The 20,183-nt window shown below is 38.8% G+C and overlaps 1 protein-coding gene across 2 annotated transcripts in view; it reads right to left on the reverse strand.

The window, feature by feature from the left end:
• Window positions 1-12,616: 12,616 nt before the first annotated feature.
• ACVR1 (activin A receptor type 1) overlaps window positions 12,617-20,183 on the reverse strand; it is an 82,089-nt gene continuing 74,522 nt past the window's right edge. For both annotated transcript variants that reach the window (XM_034954331.3, XM_034954329.4), the window contains exons 9-10: window positions 14,611-14,741; window positions 12,617-13,836 (exon numbers count right to left, since the gene is read on the reverse strand). In XM_034954331.3, coding sequence (XP_034810222.1) covers window positions 13,702-13,836; window positions 14,611-14,741 — 266 coding nt within the window. In that variant the 3' untranslated portion in view covers window positions 12,617-13,701. The remainder of the gene's footprint in view (window positions 13,837-14,610; window positions 14,742-20,183) is intronic.

Consider the following 20,183-nt stretch of genomic DNA (forward strand, 5'->3'; position numbering starts at 1 on the left):
AAATTACAAAATGACAAACGTAAAGGAATCATCGTTTGATAGAGAGGAAAGTACATTTTTTAAGCACTCAGGCTTTGGACTCAAACTGACCCAGGTAGTGAAGGCTCAGCTCAGCCATTTAGTAAAAGTATAATCTTCAGCAAGTTTCTAACCTCTCTGAATTTGTTCTTTCCTATGTAACAGAGGACAGATGGGAATTCATGAGAATCAAATTAGAAAGCCTAAAGTGCACTCGCAGTTCCTACCATATGGTAAGTACCCAATAAATGGCCACTATTACCATATTCCTGCTCAAACAATGTCCAAACTCCTAACCCTAGCATATCTTTCTCTCTTTTGAACCAAGACAAAGCCATACTTGATCATATCTGACAAATCACAACTTAAATTTTTTTATATCATGTGACGTTTATAATATGCTCCATTCGAAAGGCAACTTTGGACACAAATGTTGGAAGTAGAGTGAGGTAAATAGTGTATGTGTATGATATACTCTAAAAAGTCTAGGGGCCGGGCACGGTGGCTCACGCCTATAATCTCAGCACTTTGGGAGGCTGAAGTGGGAAGATCACTTGAGGTCAGGAGTTCAAGACCAGCCTGGCCAACATAGTGATATCCCGTCTTTACTAAAAATACAAAAATTAGCCGGGCATGGTGGCACAAACCTGTAATCCCAGCTACTTGGGAGGCTGAGGCACTAGAATCCCTTGAACCTAGGAGGTGGAGGTTGCAGTGATCTGAGATCACGACACTGCACTCCAGCCTGGGCAATATAGTGAGACTTTGTCTCTAAATAAATAAATAAATAAATAAAGTCTTGGGTCAGCATTATTTACAATAGCCCAAATGAGGAAACAATGCAAAAATCTATCCACAGAATGACTACACAAAATATGGTATACACATACAATGGAATATTGTTCAGCCACAAAAAGGAAGAAAACTCTGACATATGCTATAGCATGGACGAATTTATGTTAACACTATGCTAACCGAAATAAGCCAGTCACAAAAAGACGCTGTATGATTCCACTTACATGAGATACCTATAGTAGTCAAATTCATAAAAACAGTAAAAGTAGAATGGTGGTTGCCAGGGACTAGGGGGTAGAAGGAAATGAATAATTATTGTTTAATGAGTATCCAGTTTCATTTTTCAAGATAAAAGGAGTTCTGGATATTGGTTTCATAACAATGTGAATGTATTTAATACTACTGAACTGTACAATTAAAAATGATTAAGATAGCAACTTTTATGTTACATATATTTTACCACAATTTTTAAAAAAGGAATATATCCATGACCTAGACGAACCTTAAAACATTATTAAATGAAATAAGCCAGACACAAAAGGGCAAATACTGTATAATTCCACTTATATGAGGTACCTAGTATAGTCAAATTCATAGAAACAAAGTAGAATAGTGGTTCCAGGGGTAAGAGGAGGGGGAATGGTGAATTATTTTTTAATGAGTAGTTTCTCTTTGGAATACAAACATTCTGGAAATAATAGCAGTGGTTACACAACATAGAGAATGTACTTACTGCCACTGAAATATACACTTACAAAGAGTTAAAATGGTATATATTATAATATACGTATTTTACCAACGTAAAAAAAGTATATGATTTTTTTTCCATTTTCTAACCAAAAGGATGCTTATAATAGAGGAAATTTAGGTGTTATATGTTTTATATCTAGTGCTTTGTCTTTTCTAATTTTACATGTTGATCTACATACAGGGTGCACATTTACATTTTTATTAAATTCTTAGCACCTTCCCCAATTTTGCCCTTTTTGAGAGTGGTCAAAAATAAATTACACCTAATGGCATTTCCCCCTTTTCCTGGCCAAACAGCAGCACAAAAATAAATTTAGGCTGTTTTTTAAGATGCGTTTATTTTTGCATATTATTAGATTGTGCCTATAGAACTTTTTGCTAGAGTCTTTGTAGAGATGGATCCAGTGGCAAGGACAGAACAGATTTCTTCATAAGAAGATACTTTGCTAATGAAGATTTAGGAAGCAAGCACATTCACTAATGCAGAGAAATAATACGAGAGAACAAAGTTTACTCCTTTCCTCTTGATCAAACAGACATTCATCTCTTGTGTCTGCAACAGCTGGAAGTGAAGCTAGAGAAAAACTAAAAAAAAAAGTCAAAATGAATCAGCAAATCCCAAGAAGGCAGCTGCTTTCCTGCAGGCAGTTGCTTGCAGAGATCCTCTGAGTATCTCATGACCTTGACCACCCAACCACAGTGGCATGAAGTCCTTCGCAGTTCTTCAGAGTCCTTCATACTTCTTCAAAGTACAGTTGTAGTTCTTCTAAGAACCAAATGAAAAATTCATTCAACTGCTTTACTGTAAGAAATATAGGATACAAAGGATAAAAGAGGGAACAGGATTTTATGAGTCATGATGGTCGTCGAAGAGTACAATTTCTTTCTTCAGATGCTCTATGCCAATCACAGTAATCAAAACAAATGGATTGGTGGTGGAGATTATGTTATATTTGGTTTCCTGACTGGTTTAAAAATCTGCTACTGGGAGGTATAGCAGTTAAGGGTCACTTAGACTCAAAGATTGGCTGTATGTCAGATTTCTGTATTTTATAGGCCTCTTTCTGCAGATGAAGCCTCAATATAGTTTCTGTGGAGTTAATCAGGCCCCTAACTGAACTTCAGAGATACTGCATCAATACCCAGTTGGGTATACAATTTCTCCCTGTATTTTTCTAGCTTACTTCTAGTCATTAAGCATAAACTCTCTACCCTTGCTGGCTTTCTCTAACTCCACCTCGTCTGCTTTTCAACCTCATTATAGTCACCCTCACATTTTCATTCCTCTCCCAAGCCTCTGGGGCTCTATATTTCTTCTTCCTTCTTTCTAGAATCCATTGAGCTCTTCCACATAGTTTGCTTACTCAGGGCCCTGCTCAAAAATCACTGCCTTGACCAATTACTGTCAGTTTATACTGTTATACTGCCATATATGCAATGCCTCTCAATTTTTAAAAATCTACCATTGAACAACAAAAGATTGATGTCACTAAATTCAACTTAGGCTCAATTTCTGACTGTGGACTGACATACTGGTTAACTCTTAGGGATTATTTTCTCTGGACCTGAATTTTTACATTTTTATAAGGATAGAGATCATCTTCTGTTACAAACATCCTGGGCAATGAAAATGTTAATTCCAATAAACAATTTTCAACCCATCGAGGGAAAAAGAAAAAACAACTTCTGCCATGTGGGTGACTAATGGAATGCTAGCACTGTAAAAGACCTTAAGCTAGATCACTTCTCACCCAGACTTTTCACTTGACTGAATAGAGACATGAAGAGAAGTCAAGTGCCTTATCCATGTAAGTAATCTGGCAAGGAAATACTTGAACTTGAATTTCCTTATTCCACCTAATGTTCTTTCCCTACCACTTGTTCCAAAATGAATGTGGATGGCAACCACTTTCTCTGAATCACTAAGGTGAGTCAAAAATTACAATCTCCCAGGCTCTAGCCAGAATTACATATCTGGTATTATTATCAAAGAATCCATATTTTTAGGTCCTTAGTTCCAGAGAATCCTGATGTGCAGCTAAGTTTCTAACTACACCCTCCCGACTGCCTGGGATCTGAATTAGTTGACCCAGTGATGATGAGAAAGAGTCTCCAAAATGCAGGCTCTGGGGTCCATACATCATGGAGGTGTACAAGATGATCCACTGGGGGATGGGAAGAAATTTATATATATATATACTATATATATTATATCTAGAAAAAAGATTTTAAGCATTACTAATATTAATTCAGGGGTGGGCACTGATAGCCTTACTGTGTCATATATCAGACAAAATAGAGGGTGATCCCCAATGTAGAAGAGCTAACAGAGTAACCCTCCCCAAAGAACTGTTTGCTTTCAATGTATTAAAACAAATTGCTCTGAAGTTTAATTCAGTTATGAGGAGTTGCGAAGTATGTATTTATCTCTGGTCAAATTAGTCATCACAGAATGACAACTGGCTTAAAAAGATTGATAGAAGGAAACTGCAGGTTAAATGTAATACTAGTCATGCCAGTAAAACTGAACAAGAACATCACAAAACTGACACTCTTCCTATTTTAGTTTGAGCTATGCATGAGTCAACATTATCAGGTAAAAGTATGATTACCGAATAAGATTAAACAAGTTAGCCAAGAGGGAAAACCTACAAACAAACAAACAAAAACTATCCAAGATGACTTTTAAACATAGGTGGATACACACTATTTTTAATAATGAACCTGAACATAACTCTTTTTTCCAATCAGCTTTCTAGTGTCTTACCCTTAAATATGAATGAACAGTCAAGGGTCTTCATCTAGTTACGGAATTCCTCTCATGAAGAACACAGAAACTAAAATAAACAGATAAAGGGGAAAAAAGAAGAATCCTGAAGAAGTGGAAACAAAAAAGGAATTAAAGAAGACTTTAAAAAAATCTGTGACATTCTCAGAGGGATACAAGAAGATGCAGCATCCTGTACAAGAAGAAGAATCTTTTTTAAAAAAGTCCTTTCACAGCTGGGCATGGTGGCTCACAGCTATAATCCCAGCACTTTGGGAGGCCAAGGTAGGAGAACTGCATGAGACTAGGAGTTTGAGACCAGCCTGGACAAGATGGCAACACCCCATCTCTACAAAAAATACAAAAAATTAGCCGAGTATGGTGGTGCATGCCAGTAGTCCCAGTTACGCCAGACTGAGGTGGGAGGATCACTAGAGCCTGGGTGGTTGAGGCTGTAGTGAGCCGTGATCACACCACTACACTCCAGCCTGGATCAAAGACTGAGACTCCCATCTCTAAAAATAATAAAAATAAAAATAATAAAAGTAAAATAAGGAGGTCCTTTCACAACTTTTGGAAATTAAAATATTGACAAATCACATACTAGGAAATAACATATATATTATTAAATATACAATAACAATGTCATAAGGTAAAACTTTATTTAATGTCATAAGAATTCCTGAGTGCCAGGCACTGTTCCAAGCACTTTACAGATATTAACTCATGCAATCCTCAGAACAAATCTATGAAATAAGTACTATTCTATAATTACCCTCCATTTTAAAGAGGAAGAAACTAAAAGCTTAAAGAAGGAAAGTGACTTGCCCAAAGTTAGACAGCTACTAAGCAGCAGGACTAGGACTATAATTGCACCATCGTTTAGTAGAGTCAATGTTCTTAATCTTTATGCTATACTGCAAAGATAAAGATCTGGAAAACAAGAGAGAAGAGATTTTCTAAACATTAGAAGATCAGCCCAGAAGGCCCAACATCCAAATAACAGGAGTTCCAGATTGACAGAACTAGGGCTCTCTCAAAGAAAAACATCCTACAAATTCTGCTGAGAAAAGATATGTCACTTGTAAGGATTTGATAATCAGATACACAAGACTTCACCATCAACAGGGAAAGCTGGGTGATATAGTGATATCTTCTAAATTTTAAGAGAAAAGTCCAACCTAGAATTCTATATCCCACTGGGGATACAGAACTAATTAGTTGTGAAGGTAGAATAAAGACATTTTCAGATCTGAAAGGTCACAAAGGATCTTACTGGAAGATGCACTTCAATAAAACAATAGAGTAAATGATAAGGAAGATACCAGAAACCAGGGTTCCTACCTAAAACAAACCAGGGGAACTGTTTGGAAAGTGTTTGGTCAGGAATTAATGATAGTACACTAAAAACTTAGCAACTGCAAATAAAAGAAAATGGTTGACTACAGGGAAGACAAAATGCCTGTATAGGAAAGGAAATGTAATCACTAGCGAATTAATATTTACTTGGTGACAATAAAATAAACAGCAAACATTGACTGAACTCACAATTATACTCTGTAAAGCTATATGAAGGAAGAGATTTTTACTTGTTTTGCTCACTGCTTTTTCTTGGCAATCAGAGCTGTGCCAAGCACATAGTAGGTGCTCAATAAGTATATGTTCAATTTAAGAATAAATACGACGAGTCTATAAGAGGGAGGATGTATATATGTGTGTAGCATGAGGGTGAGGAAATGATGGTAAAAGAGCTCCATTAATGTTTACAACTCACAAAAAAAAAACAATAAACAGAAGGGCAAATATGCTATTTTGAAAATCAAAGCAAAGACCAGTAGAGATCATTTAAATAACAGAAAATGTTCCAGGTGCCACTGGGGTAGAGAATAAAATACCTAGGAATACAACTAGCAAGGGATGTGAAAGACCTCTTCAAGGAGAACTACAAACCACTGTTCAGCGAAATAAGAGAGGACACAAACAAATGGAAAAACATTCCATGCTCATGGATAGAATCAATATTGTGAAAATGGCCACACTGCCCAAAGTAACTTATAGATTCAATGCTATCCCCATCAAGCTACCATTGACTTTCTAGACAAAATTAGAAAAAAACTACTTTAAATTTCATGTGGAGCCAAAAAAGAGCCTGTATAGCCAAGACAATCCTAAGCAAAAATAACAAAGCTGGAGGCATCATGGTACCTGACTTCAAACTATAACAAAAGGCTACAGTAACCAAAACAGCATGGTACTGGTACCAAAACAGCTTTATAGACCAACAGAGCATAACAGACACCTCAGAAATAACGCCACACGTCTACAACCATCTGATCTTTCACAACCCTGACAAAAACAAGCACTGGGGAAAGGATTCCCTATTTAAAAAAAGGTGTTGGGAAAACTGGCTAGCCATATGCAGAAAACTGAAACTGGACCCCTTCCTTACACCTTATGCAAAAATTAACTCAAGATGGATTAAAGACTTAAATGGAAGACCTAAAACCATAAAAACCCTAGAAGAAAACCTAGGCAATACCATTTAGGACATAGGCATGGGCAAAGACTTCATGCCTACAACACCAAAAGCAATGGCAACAAAAGCCAAAATTGACAAATGGAATCTAATTAAACTAAAGAGCTTCTGAACAGCAAAGGAAACTATCATCAGAGTGAACAGGCAACCTATAGAATGGGAGAAAATTTTTGCAATCTATACATCTGACAAAGGGCTAATATCCAGAATCTACAAGGAACTTAAACAAATTTACAAGAAAAAAACCTCATAAAAAAGTGGGCAAAGGATATGAACAGACACTTCTCAAAAGAAGACATTTATGCAGCCAACAAACATGAAAAAAAGCTCATCATCACCAGTCATTAAAGAAATGCAAATCAAAACCACAATGAGATACCATCTCATGCCAGTTAGAATGGCGATCATTAAAAAGTCTGGAAACAACAGATGCTGGAGAGGATGTGGAGAAATATGAACACTTTCACACTGTTGGTGGGAGTGTAAATTAGTTCAACCATTGTGGAAGATAGTGTGGCAATTCCTCAAGGATCTAGAACCAGAAATACCATTTGACCCAGCAATCCCATTACTGGGTATATACCAAAAGGATTATAAATCATTCTACTATAAAGACACATGCACACATATGTTTATTGTAGCACTATTCACAATAGCAAAGACTTGGAACCAACCTGAATGCCCATCAATGATAGACTGGATAAAGAAAATGTGGCACATATACACCATGGAATACTATGCAGCCATAAAAAAGGATGAGTTCATGTCCTTTGCAGGGACCTGGATGAAGCTGGAAACCATCATTCTCAGCAAACTAACACAGGAACAGAAAACCAAGCACCGCATGTTCTCACTCATAATTGGAAATTGAATAATGAGAATACCTGGACACACAGGGAGGGGAACATCACACACCGGGGCCTGTTGCAGGATGGGGAGCTGGGGGAGGGATAGCATTAGGAGAAATACCTAATGTAGATGACGAGTTGATGAGTGCAGCAAACCACCATGGCACGTGTATACCTATGTAACAAACCTGCATGTTCTGCACATGTATCCCAGAACTTAAAGCATAATTAAAAAAAAAAATAGAAAATTGTTGCTACTGGGGAAGGGGAAAATGAAAGCAGAAAATTGCCCAGGATTGCTGGTTTTTATTATAAACCTTGTAGAACACTATAGACCACCTGACATCCCAAATCAGCACAATACTCCCATAACTTCAACCTTCCAAAATACATTCTCATTTTAGAAAGATGAAAACTACAAAAAAAAATGAAGAAATAACACAGAGCAACACCACTCAGAGATAATCATGTTAAATATTTTGGTATAACTGGATACTTGTTTCTAGGCATTTTTTCAACAACTGACTTCCTATCTGGCATGTAAATTGGTATCCTGAATTCATTTATAAAAACACTAAAACTAAATAAGAGGAAAAGATCATTTGCCGGAAAAAGAAAGCCAACCTCTCCCAACTCATAACACAGCAATTCAGTATGCATATTCTATTGAAAAGAAGTCGATAACATTTTCACGCAAAAAAAAGTAGAAAAAAAATGTGTGATCTCTTTTAACAAACAGCAGCATATAGCATATTAATTAAGAGTCCAGGTGCTAGAATAGTCTACCTGGGCTCAAATCCCAACTCAACTGTATTTTTGGTTGTGTGATGGACACTATTATAACCTCCACAAACCTCAGTTTCTCTAAATGTAAAATTAAAATAATAATAGTACCAACCTCCTAATATTTCTATGAGGAATACCTGTTCAACAGTAAGCAAATAACCCAGCATGTAGTAAATGCTCAGTAAACATTAGCATTGTAATTATTATGATTAATATCTATCTAACAGGTGAGACACAACAAAAATATGTAAGGCCAGCAGAATAAACAAAGGGATTTAACAAAGCCAAACGCAAAGGGTCACCAGTGTGAGAGGAAGCACAGGACAGAAGCCTCTCTTCTCTGGTATTTGACACTAAAATTTATTTGTCAAATAAGTCAATCATGGATGCACTTTAAATTCCAAGCTGAGGAGTTTCCAAGCAACTTTAGTGACCTCATCCAACAAGAAAGAGTTGCATGGAGAGGGTAACAGTTATTCAGAGTGATTCGGCTAATGGAAACTGTCAAAATAACAGTGCAGCAGGTTACACTCTACAGTATAGGTCTTGCACAATAGGACACTCCTCAAAAATGTGAATTCATTAGGTTTTGAAATACAGCTGACCCTTAAACAGCACGGGTTTAACTACATGGGTCCACTTATATTCACAAATTCAATCAAAAACACAGTATTCGCAGGATGTAAAACCTGCATATAGGGAGGGCCAACGTTTCCTATGCAAGGGTTCTGCAAGGCCAACTGTGGGACTTGAGTGTGCATGAATTGGTGTCCTGGGACCAATCCCCTGCGTATACCGAGGGACAAGTCTACTGTATCCTCGGTCCCTGGCAGAAGGAGAGTAAGAGTCAGAATGCTTTGAAAAGAAAGCTTGGGACCCAAAGAAGTGCTCACATATAACACAGGCCTATAGCGATTGAGAGATTCCTTCAGGGCATTCCAATTTCAGTGAAGAAATTATTTTGGGATGGGGTGAGAGGCAACAGGAAGATCATCCCTTCTTGTTGGGGAGCAAATATTCTAGAAAAAAAAGAGATTTGCCCAGGACTTGTGTCACTTGATCTTCCTGTGAAATATAAACACATTAAGAAATAAAACAACAAATGTCGGGCCAAATGCCCTTTATTTTCTTAGTCCTTCTCCTAGGGAAATATATAAACTGAAAGGCAAGGGTGGGGATAGAGGTGAAGGAGTCACAGGTAACTGAGAGAGCTCTAGCCTAAAAACGTAGTAATTATCTGATTTTAGTTCTGCTACTAATAAGCTGAACAATCACACTTCATCACTGCAGCACTTTCTGGTGTGTAAATTGGAGATATAACATCTGTTCTACCTACCTTAATGAGTACCACAAAAGAGATAATGAATGGGATAATGCTTCCATCAGTCCAAGTCCAGTCAGGATACTACATCAGTTTTTTGTTTTTCAGTAGAGAGAATAGTTGACTAGGAATAACAAATTATTAGTTACATAACAGAAAAGGCCAAAAAGACATTAAAGTGGCATGGAGATAGCCAGGCATAGAGGTGCACGCCTGTAGTGCCAGCTACTTGGGAGGCTAAGATGGGAGGATCACTTGATCCCAGTTTGAAGCTGCAGTGAGCCGTGATTGCACCACTGCACTCCAGCCTGGGTAAAAGAGTGAGACCCCTTCTCAAAAACAAAAACAAAAAGTACCACAGAGGAATCAACTAGAGACAGCAGCTTGGTATGGTTGTGTCCCCACGCAAATCTCATCTTGTAGTTTCCATAACAATTGCAATCCCCATGTGTCATGGGAGGAACCCGGTGGGAGGTAATTGAATCATGGGAGTGGTTTCCCTCATGCTATTCTCATGACAGTAAGTTCTCACGAGATTTGATGGTTTTATAAGAGGCTCCCCACTTTGCTCAGTTCTCATTCTTCTCCCTGCCACCACGTGAAGAAGGATGTGTTTGCTTCTCCTTCTGCCATGATTGTAAGTTTCTGAGGCCTCCCCAGCCATGCTGAACTGTGAGTCAATTAAACCTCTTTCCTTTATAAATTATCCAGTCTCAGGTATATCCTTATAGTAGCATGAGAACAGACTAATATACAGCTACACCAAGGCTAAAGGAACAAAGGGAAGTGGTTGGAATTACCAGAACTTTGAGGTTTAAAGGGGAGCACCCAGAGAGCTGATCCTCGGGCCTCTGAGGAGGAGGTCCTGTTGAGCTGGTACTGGTGTCTCTGAGTTTGAGGGCAGGGCAGCCCTCTGAGGTGTGAACCCTGGTCAGTCGATACTGGCATCTCTGAGGTAAGGGCACAATAAAGGTGCTTCTGCAAATTTTAGAACAACTGCAAACTAGATTCACCTACTGCTACTGCAAAAAATGGCTGCTGCCGGGGTTAAGAAAGGAGGCTGGGGTGAGGCTGACAGAACAGGAAGCAGGATGGAAGGGCCAAGTCTCTTCAAAAAGACTCGCTTGAGGGGAATGGTAAGAGCTCTTTAAATAGAATCAGTTATTCACTCTCTCCCATTTGTGTCTTTGTTTTGCTGAAATATGCATAACACTCAACAGAAAGACTAAAATGAAAAGGAAGGACATACTGTTGAAGATGGAGACTAAAATGAAAAGGAAGAACATACTAAGTACTGTTGAAGATGCAGAACCAGAACTCTCATAGGCGGCTAATGGGAATAAACACTGAATAACCCTTTGTGAAGGAGATGGTTTGGTAACATCTACTAAAGCCTAACATACACTGGACCCTATTACCCAGAGAGTGCACTCCTGCATGCACACTTCTGGTATGATTCCATTTATAAAGTCTTCAGTAAGAAATGAATATGATCAATGCTTTTAGAAGTCAGGAAGGTGGTTACTCTTGGGGTTGGAGAGTGAGGTAGCAGCAAGAGGGAGACTTCTGGCATGCTCTGCTTCCTCATCTGGATGCTGCTTCCATGGATGTAATAAATTCATAAAAATTCATCAGGTTGTACACTTTTATATATGTATACTTTGATCTATGTACTATTTTAATAAAAGTTAAATGTAATGCCATTCCATTTCTGGGCATATACCCAAGAGAATAGAAAGCAAGAACTCAAAGAGACATTTGCATACTCATGTTCATGGCGGCATTATTCACAAAAGCCAAAAGATGGAAGCAATTCAAGTGTCCCTCAGTGGATGGATGGATAAACAGTTTGTATATACAAATGTGGAGTATTATTCAGCCTGAAAAAGGAAGAAAATTCAAACACATGCTACAACATGAATGAACCTTGAAGATATAATGTTAAGTAAAATAAACCAGTCTCACAAAAGGACAAATACTACATGATTCCATGAGGTGCTTAGAGTAATCAAACTCACAGAGACACAGAGTAGAATAATGGTTGCCAGGGACCAAGGAGGGAGGAATGGGGAGTTACTGTTTGACAGATATAGTTTCAGTTTCACGTGAGTTCTGTGGATGGATGATGGTGATAGTAGCACAAGGTGAATGTACTTAACATACACTTAAAAATTAGTAAGTTTTATGTTATCTGTAACACAAATTAAAATTTTGATTTGTAATTTTAAAAAATGTCATTCTAATATATACCCTCCAAGTAAATACATCCTAATGAAGTTATTAACTTACCTCTGGAAGACATTCCGGCATGTTCACACCTCTTCTCTTATTGGGCTACTGTTAACTCTACCTTTTAATCTTGTGTACAAGCAGTCAAAAAACCGAGAACGGACTCTCCCAAGCAGCAAGGGCGGATGCATAAGACCACTTTACACTCACGTGGAACCTTTCACTCAACAAAATGCTTTAACATCCTCCTTCCCGTTTACACTCACAACACCCCCCTGTGAGAAAGGCAGGTCAGAGAGATCTGTTACCCTCACCTTACAGCTGGAGAAACTGACTGAAAAAAAAAACCAAAAAAACAAAAAAATCACAGCCAAAGGAAGAAACAAATTTTCTTATACCAAATTCAAGCTGTAAGACATCCTTATGATGTCTTACATAAGTTCATGAGTAGATTTAAAAAGCAAATTCAATTTACAAATTAGTTTTGTGCTTCTATTGCTCCCATAAGAAAATGCATAATGTTTGTTACACAGATCTTTTTTATATTTTGAAAAACAATTTCACTGTTTGACTTGAAAACAGTTTATTTAATTTATACAAATAACTACTAAATACAAAAAGTAGATTAAAACAAAATAGTTATTTTTTTCTGGCAGAGTTTAAATGCACGTAATGGATAATTCTGAAGAAAATGCATTTTCCCCGTAGCGTTCAGGACTAAAATTCTACTGAAATCTTTGCTTCTAAATCAGTAATATATTCGGTGGTGTCACGTGGGTAATGGCTAAATACGTTCTGCATATGAACTGAAAAAAAGTTACAGTCTACACACATACAAATGTGAAGCACTTAAAATGTGAATTTAACTGATAATAAAAGAAAATGTCCATTTTAGAGTATAGTGTTAAAAACATTTCTGTAATAAAATCATAAGACCACATAAAAATAAGCTTTAACATATGCACGAAGCAGTTTTGTAAAAACTACCAAGTGCACAAGTAATAAATAATTTGCAAAGTTGTGTATAAACAATTCCTAATGTTCGGCATCATTGTAAACATCAGCACATGTGTAAAATGCAGCAAAGTCTGACATTACATTTTGTTTTGCCAAATTGAATTCCTATTATCCAAAGACAGACCAGTGGAGTACGCAGCCAACATTTTGGCAAATTGGGTCTTTAAAATTAAGAGTAACAGTGCAAGTAAGGAATGCAAAGAATTCCTAGTGCAATAAAGAAGAGAAGCACAGGCAATATTGCTGATTAAAAATTCACCACCTCCTTGAGTTTCCCGTGGGGAGTGTCTAGGAGACTTGTGAAAGCTATGCAAAGCCACTGACTTAATGCCCAGATCTCTTTTAGGATTTCTCTGTGTTCCTCCAGTCCCTACCTTTGCAACAGTGTCTGTCCAACATTAGTCTCTGCAGTGTGAACAGTTCGTGAAATGCCCAGTTCACAGTCATCGAGCGAGGTTAGGGTGGTTTTGATGTCTCCCCAACACATGGCTGGGTACGACGTCTGCCTTGTCAAAGCAGCCATTTGGGGAGGGAGCCAGATGGATTCCGTTCTGACAACCAGTCAGGCCAGCATTAGGTCCCAGCTGGACAATGACAACAACGTCAAATCTTCCTTCTTGACACTATGAAAATGTCAACAGTCAGTTTTCAATTTGTCGAGGGAATTATCAATTTTGGTCAAAGTCTTTTTGATACGCAGTGCTGTGAGTCTTGCGGATGGATTTTGATACCAGCATTCTTTCATTAGCTTGGCCAGAGAGGTTAATGTCTGAGGAGAGAAAGAACAAACACCACAAAGACAAACTGGCTTTTTAATGGCCCTGGAAGCTGGGCTGATATCATGTCTACTATTCTGAAGAACTCGCAGGTCTTGTGAAATTAGAGTTATGTTACTGTCATCTTCTTTAAGCAAATATTCAAGCTTTAACCACTGATAAAGAGGCCACTCTTAGAATTTCATGAACTCTGTCCTTTGGACTCTTAATGCTACCAATTTATCAGGTAAACGACATAGGCCAGATTGGACCCCTTAATGATTTTATGGGTGCCAAAAGCAGCAATACTAACCTAGAGATAATCCTGAAATTTCCAAATAGGGTCATTTCTCATTGTTTTATATCTGCTACTACTTATGAGTAGCAATACAGGATCTTCAGCATTCAGCAGCTTGTGTTTGGGATTTCAGATATACAGAGATGGAAAGGAGGTTAAAAGCTTCACTTAAAGTCTCTTGGTTTATACATGCAGTCTTAGGGCTAATAGCAGTAGTCATGTGTCTCCCGATTCCTGAAGCTGCATATTCACAGAAATTCTTACAAATATTGTCATTCACTAGCAACCCCTATGAGATATGGCTTCTTCAAGAATGGAGTATTTTTCTGAACTTACTCTTCTAGATCTAAACCCTTCTATATAAAATAGGAAGAGAAAACAACAGATCCACGGGACAGATCACTCAGATGCGATACCAGTTGAAACTCAAAGGGAAACAAATAGCAAACAATGGAAAAGAGCTCTAAAACTGAGAAACTGGCATTCTTACCGGGTCTGAGAACCATCTGTTGGGTATGTTTGGCCTTTGTTGATCCACACAGACTACCTTCCTCATATCTTCAAAACTTGGGTCATTGGGAACCACATCGTAGAACGGTGGCTTGTAATCCTCCACTATACCTGCACACAAGGACAAGAATTGTGTTCGGTTAGCAAGAGAGTACAGGTTGCCCCAAGGTTTCATTGATGGGTGTCACAGGTTATAATGTGACAGAAGAAAATACTAATCACCTTCCTCATACCTCAGGGCAGTCCTGGATGCTAGAGGTAGGTCCTAAAACAGGTGGGAGAAAAAGGCAATAAATACACACCCTGCATGGTATTGGAAGAAGGATAATTGTTAGAAGGAAATATGTGAAAACTTCTCATGTAATCATAACTATTAGCAAAACTCTCCAACAGTGTATATTAACAGCTCTGTAATGCCCAACAGGGCACTGGAGACATAGAACAAAAATTCCTTTGGTGATCAAAAACACCCAAGCTACCTATGGAAAGTACCTGAATCTAGTGGTTTCAAACCATAAATAGAAATAAAAAGTTGTCCACAAACTAGAGCTAGGGAGTAATAAACCAAGACCATCATCAAAATACCCCTTTTTCTGTTAGAAAAGTATTTTGTTAAGAAAAACATTGCTATAAATTAATCTCTTCCATTTGGAGGGATGCAAATAATATAATAGGAAATACTCATTTCCTCATTCATTCATTCTACATGTACTGAGTACCCTCTAACTACAGGCACAGCTGTCTGACTGATGGCTCTATTATTTACTATCATATTGAAGGCACAAAATAAAATGTAAAGAAGATAGCCATGTGGGAAGGCAGAGGAAAAGAAGGATAAATAATGAACTCTTCCTCTGCCCAAAAGCAAATATGAACAGTAGCTAATACCAGCTTCTGCCCCTGCATGATTTCCAATGGCCTGGAAACCTTTTCTTTTCCAGCAGAATTATGTCAACTCCTTAAACAGAAAAATTTTTAACTTCATCATTTGGAATTAGAAAATGGATTCTTCCCCTTCATAGAAATAAAACCAAGACATCTATTATTTCCTTTCCCTCAACAAAGGGTTCAAACAATGAGGTAATAACTTGGTTTACTGCTCTCTTTTCTTCCTCCAGGCGACTTTCTTCTATTCCTAAATACCTAAGAAGTTGTTGGAGGCGACAGAAGGAGACTGTGAGGAAAGTTGTAATTCGGTTGTTCTAGTTCCTACAAGCCACCTGAAAAGCTTCAATTCCCTTTTCATTTATCACAGAAATTACTCAACAGTGGGAATCCATCCTTACAAATTCCATACAAATACGAACCATTTATGCAAAAGATTAGATATAAGGAGCATCTTTTCAAGAAATGCTACATATCTTTTTAAAACTTCACAAATTTGGCTAAATAAAGGTTTATATTTGAGATGGAAACAAGTCTAAATTATATTTTTTAAAAATCTAGGCTGGGTGTGGTCGTTCACGCCTGTAATCTCAGCACTTTGGGAGGTCGTGGTGGGTGGACCACTTGAGGTCAGTGTTCGAGACAAGCCTGGGCAACATGGCAAGACCCTGTCTCTACTAAAAATACAAAAATTAGCCAGGTGTGTTGGCACGTGCCTGTAGTTCCAGCTAACTCAGGAGGCTGAGGCACAAGATTTGCTTGAACCCGGGAGGTGGATGTTGCAATGAGCCAAGATTGCACCACTGCACTCCAGCCTGGGTGACAGAGTGAGATTCTGTCTCAAAAAAAAAAAAAAACTAGTTAATTCCAAATAACTTACCCACATTGTGTAACTGCATTTGAAATGCATATCAGTCAGTGGATTAAAACCTTTCCTGGCAAATCATAAACATCATATTGGGTATAAACTGCTACTCTCAGAAATCTTGGAACACCTCATCTTAGAGGCCCTTCTTCTCCTGTAAGGATCCCAGGAAACATTCAAACAAAAATCTTTTAATTATTTTCAGTACTAACAGACACCATCTAAAATACAGCTGAACATGGACCTAGAGAGATATTTTATGCGTTTTCCAGGGTCAAAAGAATTTACAGAAAACAGTAAGACACGTGCCCTTCACCATCTCTCAATTTTTCTGAAAGAGAATGTATTTAATAGCCTGGCTTAATATTTAAAAATCTAGCATAACAGCCATCTTTTTGGAGTAATTTACCTGTTGAGCTTAGAAAGGGTTATGTGAATGTGAACAGTAACACAAAGTTGAAGTTTTCTATAAATGCAAAAGGAAACAAAGCATGGCTGGATTTTTAAAACATGAGATCTGGTGATACCAAACAATGAATTTCACTATACAAAGCTGAAGTTTGCCCTTGTGTTTCCGTTTCCCATGTTTCAATTTTATTAAATGTCCCCATGTTTTAATAAAATGAGTCAAGTATTTTTAAAAGACCATTTAACTGATTATCCCTGGGATTTAGTCAAGCCTCTTTTTCCTCAATCATTGGCCAACTGTTGATTGTTTTCACCTGATGCTGGCCATACTTCTCCAAAATAAAATAAACCTGGGATTAAGCTCTAACAGTCACTACGAACTCCCTCTGATCAAGAAAAGCAATAAATCAGTTGAAAGTGCATTACTGCTACGGTAGGATGCCATATTAAATGCTGAGAGTGATAAAAATATAAGACATGCTCTTGTTTTCCAAGGAAATCAAAATCTAGTGGAAGAGCAGGACAAGTCTCTCATTTTTTCTTCCCTGAGACAATGGAAATCTTGTCAAAAAGAACCTCAAAATCTTTTTTCACCCATTTACTTTGTACCTTGAAAGGCAAAACTATATTAGAAATTCTCATTCTACTTTCACTTGTGAGATCCTAAATTGACTCAATGGCCATTTTGATTAGCTGGGTGTGCCCAAGGCTGTGCTTGGCAGGACGGATAAAAGATGAAAAAACGGTGGCTCACGCCTGTAATCCCAGCACTTTGGGAGGCTGAGGTGGGCAGATCATGAGGTCAAGAGATCAAGACCATCCTGGTAACATGGTGAAACCCCGTCTCTACTAAAAATACAAAAATTAGCTTGGTGTGGTGGTGTGTGCGTATAGTCCAGGCAACTAGGGAGGCTGAGGCAGGAGAATTGCCTGAACCCGGGAGGCATAGGTTGCAGTGAGCCGAGATAGTGCCACTGCACTATAGCCTGGTGACAGAGAGAGACTCTGTCTCCAAAAAGAAAAAAAAAAAAAAGAAAAGAAAAAGATGCAGTGTTGGTAATGAGGAGCAGAATAATGAGAAAGGTGAAAGAAAAAAAATTACAGACTAGCTTTAGAGGGAAGAGCACAGAGAAGAGAGTGGGGAGGGACAGTGGCACTTGGCAGTGCTCAGAGGAGAAAACACCTCCATGGTATCACAAGTCCCCATATATAAACTGGGTGCCGTGGAAGCACAGGTAAGCCTTCCAGGAGGGAAGTGGGGCATGGGCAGAATAGAAAGATAAAGAGTTTGCAAGGCAGAAAAGATGACAGGGAAGAGAAACCCCTACGGAGTGGGTGCATTCCAGGCAGAGGGAGGCTATGGGGCAATGACAGGAACTGACAAACCATCCTCTGACGTTGGAGAGGTAGAGAGAAGTTCTCTGGGGCTGAAATAGGTGCATGTGGTGGCAGGAGAGCCGGGGGAGAAGAAGGGGACAGGTGAGGCCAGACTGCGAGGTGACACATGCTGTCAAGGTAGGAAATGACTGATTTACAACAGTGCCTCATTTCTGCCAGAAAGCGATAATCAGCGTAGCCAGGCAAAAAAGTGAACTCTAAGTCCTTTAGAGGCAGCACCCAAGAAGTTACTGCCAAATCGTGAGCCAGCAAAGAGCACAGCATGAATTCAGGCAAGTAACTAAAAATACAAAGCACTTCAAGTGCCAAATGAGCAGTGCAAACAACAAACGACACAGGAAGGCAGGGGAAGAGGCACTCTTAAATGGTGGCCAGGGACGGAACAGACTGAGCCAGGCCTCGCCTCCCATGTAAGGCGGCCAGCGTGACTCAAAGGGCCACAAGAAAGAAATAAAAAACATTATTCATAACCTACTCCCCCACAACTTTTGGCAGGGGTGTCTGATTTATACAATAGTTTTTTCCTGGGCATATGTCTAGTTGAAAGTTTTCTCTTTTTTGGGGTAAGCCTATCTTTATCAACCAATATCCCTCCCATTAGTTTGCTATATGGCTCTGAGTAAACCCCTTAGCTGCCAGGCCTTAGTTTTCCAATACCTTTAAAGCACACACCACAAAGCCAACGTGCAGATCAAATATGTCCTAGACATGCACTTTGAAAAGCACGAAACGCCAGTAGCCTCTCAAATGTCCAGAAACAAGTCCTTCCTCAAGATCTTGCCCCCGAGGTCCTGAACTAGACACCCATCTTCTTTCCGCTTGACAGCTACATATGGGACCCGCAGGTCTCTCTGCATCAGTCCTCCCCTGCCAACCTCCACCCTATCCCACTGCCCTCAGTGAGATCTGTAGGAGAAAGCTGAAAAAGGAGTTCACCGTGCCCCTCCTCTGCATGTATTCCATCAGTGCTGTCCATGGGAGCCCACTCCCTCCCCACCAAAGTCCATTCCCCACCACTGTCCTTCACATACCTGGACATCAGCCACACCAGAATTACTTGTGTTCCATCAACAGGGCAACTTTATGGGATCCTTCAGCCCTACCTTTTGTCTGGCATACCAACTGTCATCGTGGTCAAGTTTTATTTCTCATTCCCACCTGCACCTCACATCCTCCCAAGCTTGTCCAACTATGTTCTCATTCAACCCACAGATGACTCAATTCATGCTTCTCACCTTCTGAGAAGACTGTCCCATCCTGCTACCACAACACAGGGGCCTAGACAAAGTTCAGTGCCCTCACCCCCATACTCAGTCACTTTCCTGTATACCTCAACCACAGTGACTTGATCTATTTATTTATAATAATTTGACTCTTCAACAAGAATGTGAGCACCTTTAAGTCGGATATTCTGGGGATTTTTTGCCCAGGTGCTTCCCCAGAGCGTAACACAACACCTAGTGTATTACAGACACTAGATACACAAATAAATGTTGATTATATATGTCCACAATCCTTTTTCAAAACTCTCAAGGTTAGATGCATTTGCCAAATTTGGAACTTTTTACATTTTATAAAGGTAATAGCATACCCTATATTTTATGTAACATCCCCAGCAAAGTCTAAGGAGTATCCCCATGACCAAATATATTTCTTCAGCAAAATATATGACCAGTCACACTAGATGGAATAAAAAAAGGTTATACACTGACACACGTCCATTCAGGTCACGTTTGACTATCACATGAGTTCAGGTCAAGTGTTCTGTCAAATAAGTTATGAAAAAGCTTTCAAGTTTCAAAGTTTTGGGGACTTCTCAGTTGCAGATAAGAAACTGTGGACCTGGCTATGCTTTGAATTATCCAAAGGTAAGGGAAAGAGGAACTGATGGGATGTTAGAGCCATGAGAATTCCATCCTTCCTTTCCTTCAAAAGAAATTGAGGGCCACATTGGAAAAAGTACTTTTCAAGTTCACAGCTAATTAATGGCAAAGTTA

The sequence above is a fragment of the Pan paniscus genome, chromosome 13, assembly GCF_029289425.2.
Source record: "Pan paniscus chromosome 13, NHGRI_mPanPan1-v2.0_pri, whole genome shotgun sequence".
NCBI lineage: Eukaryota > Metazoa > Chordata > Mammalia > Primates > Hominidae > Pan > Pan paniscus.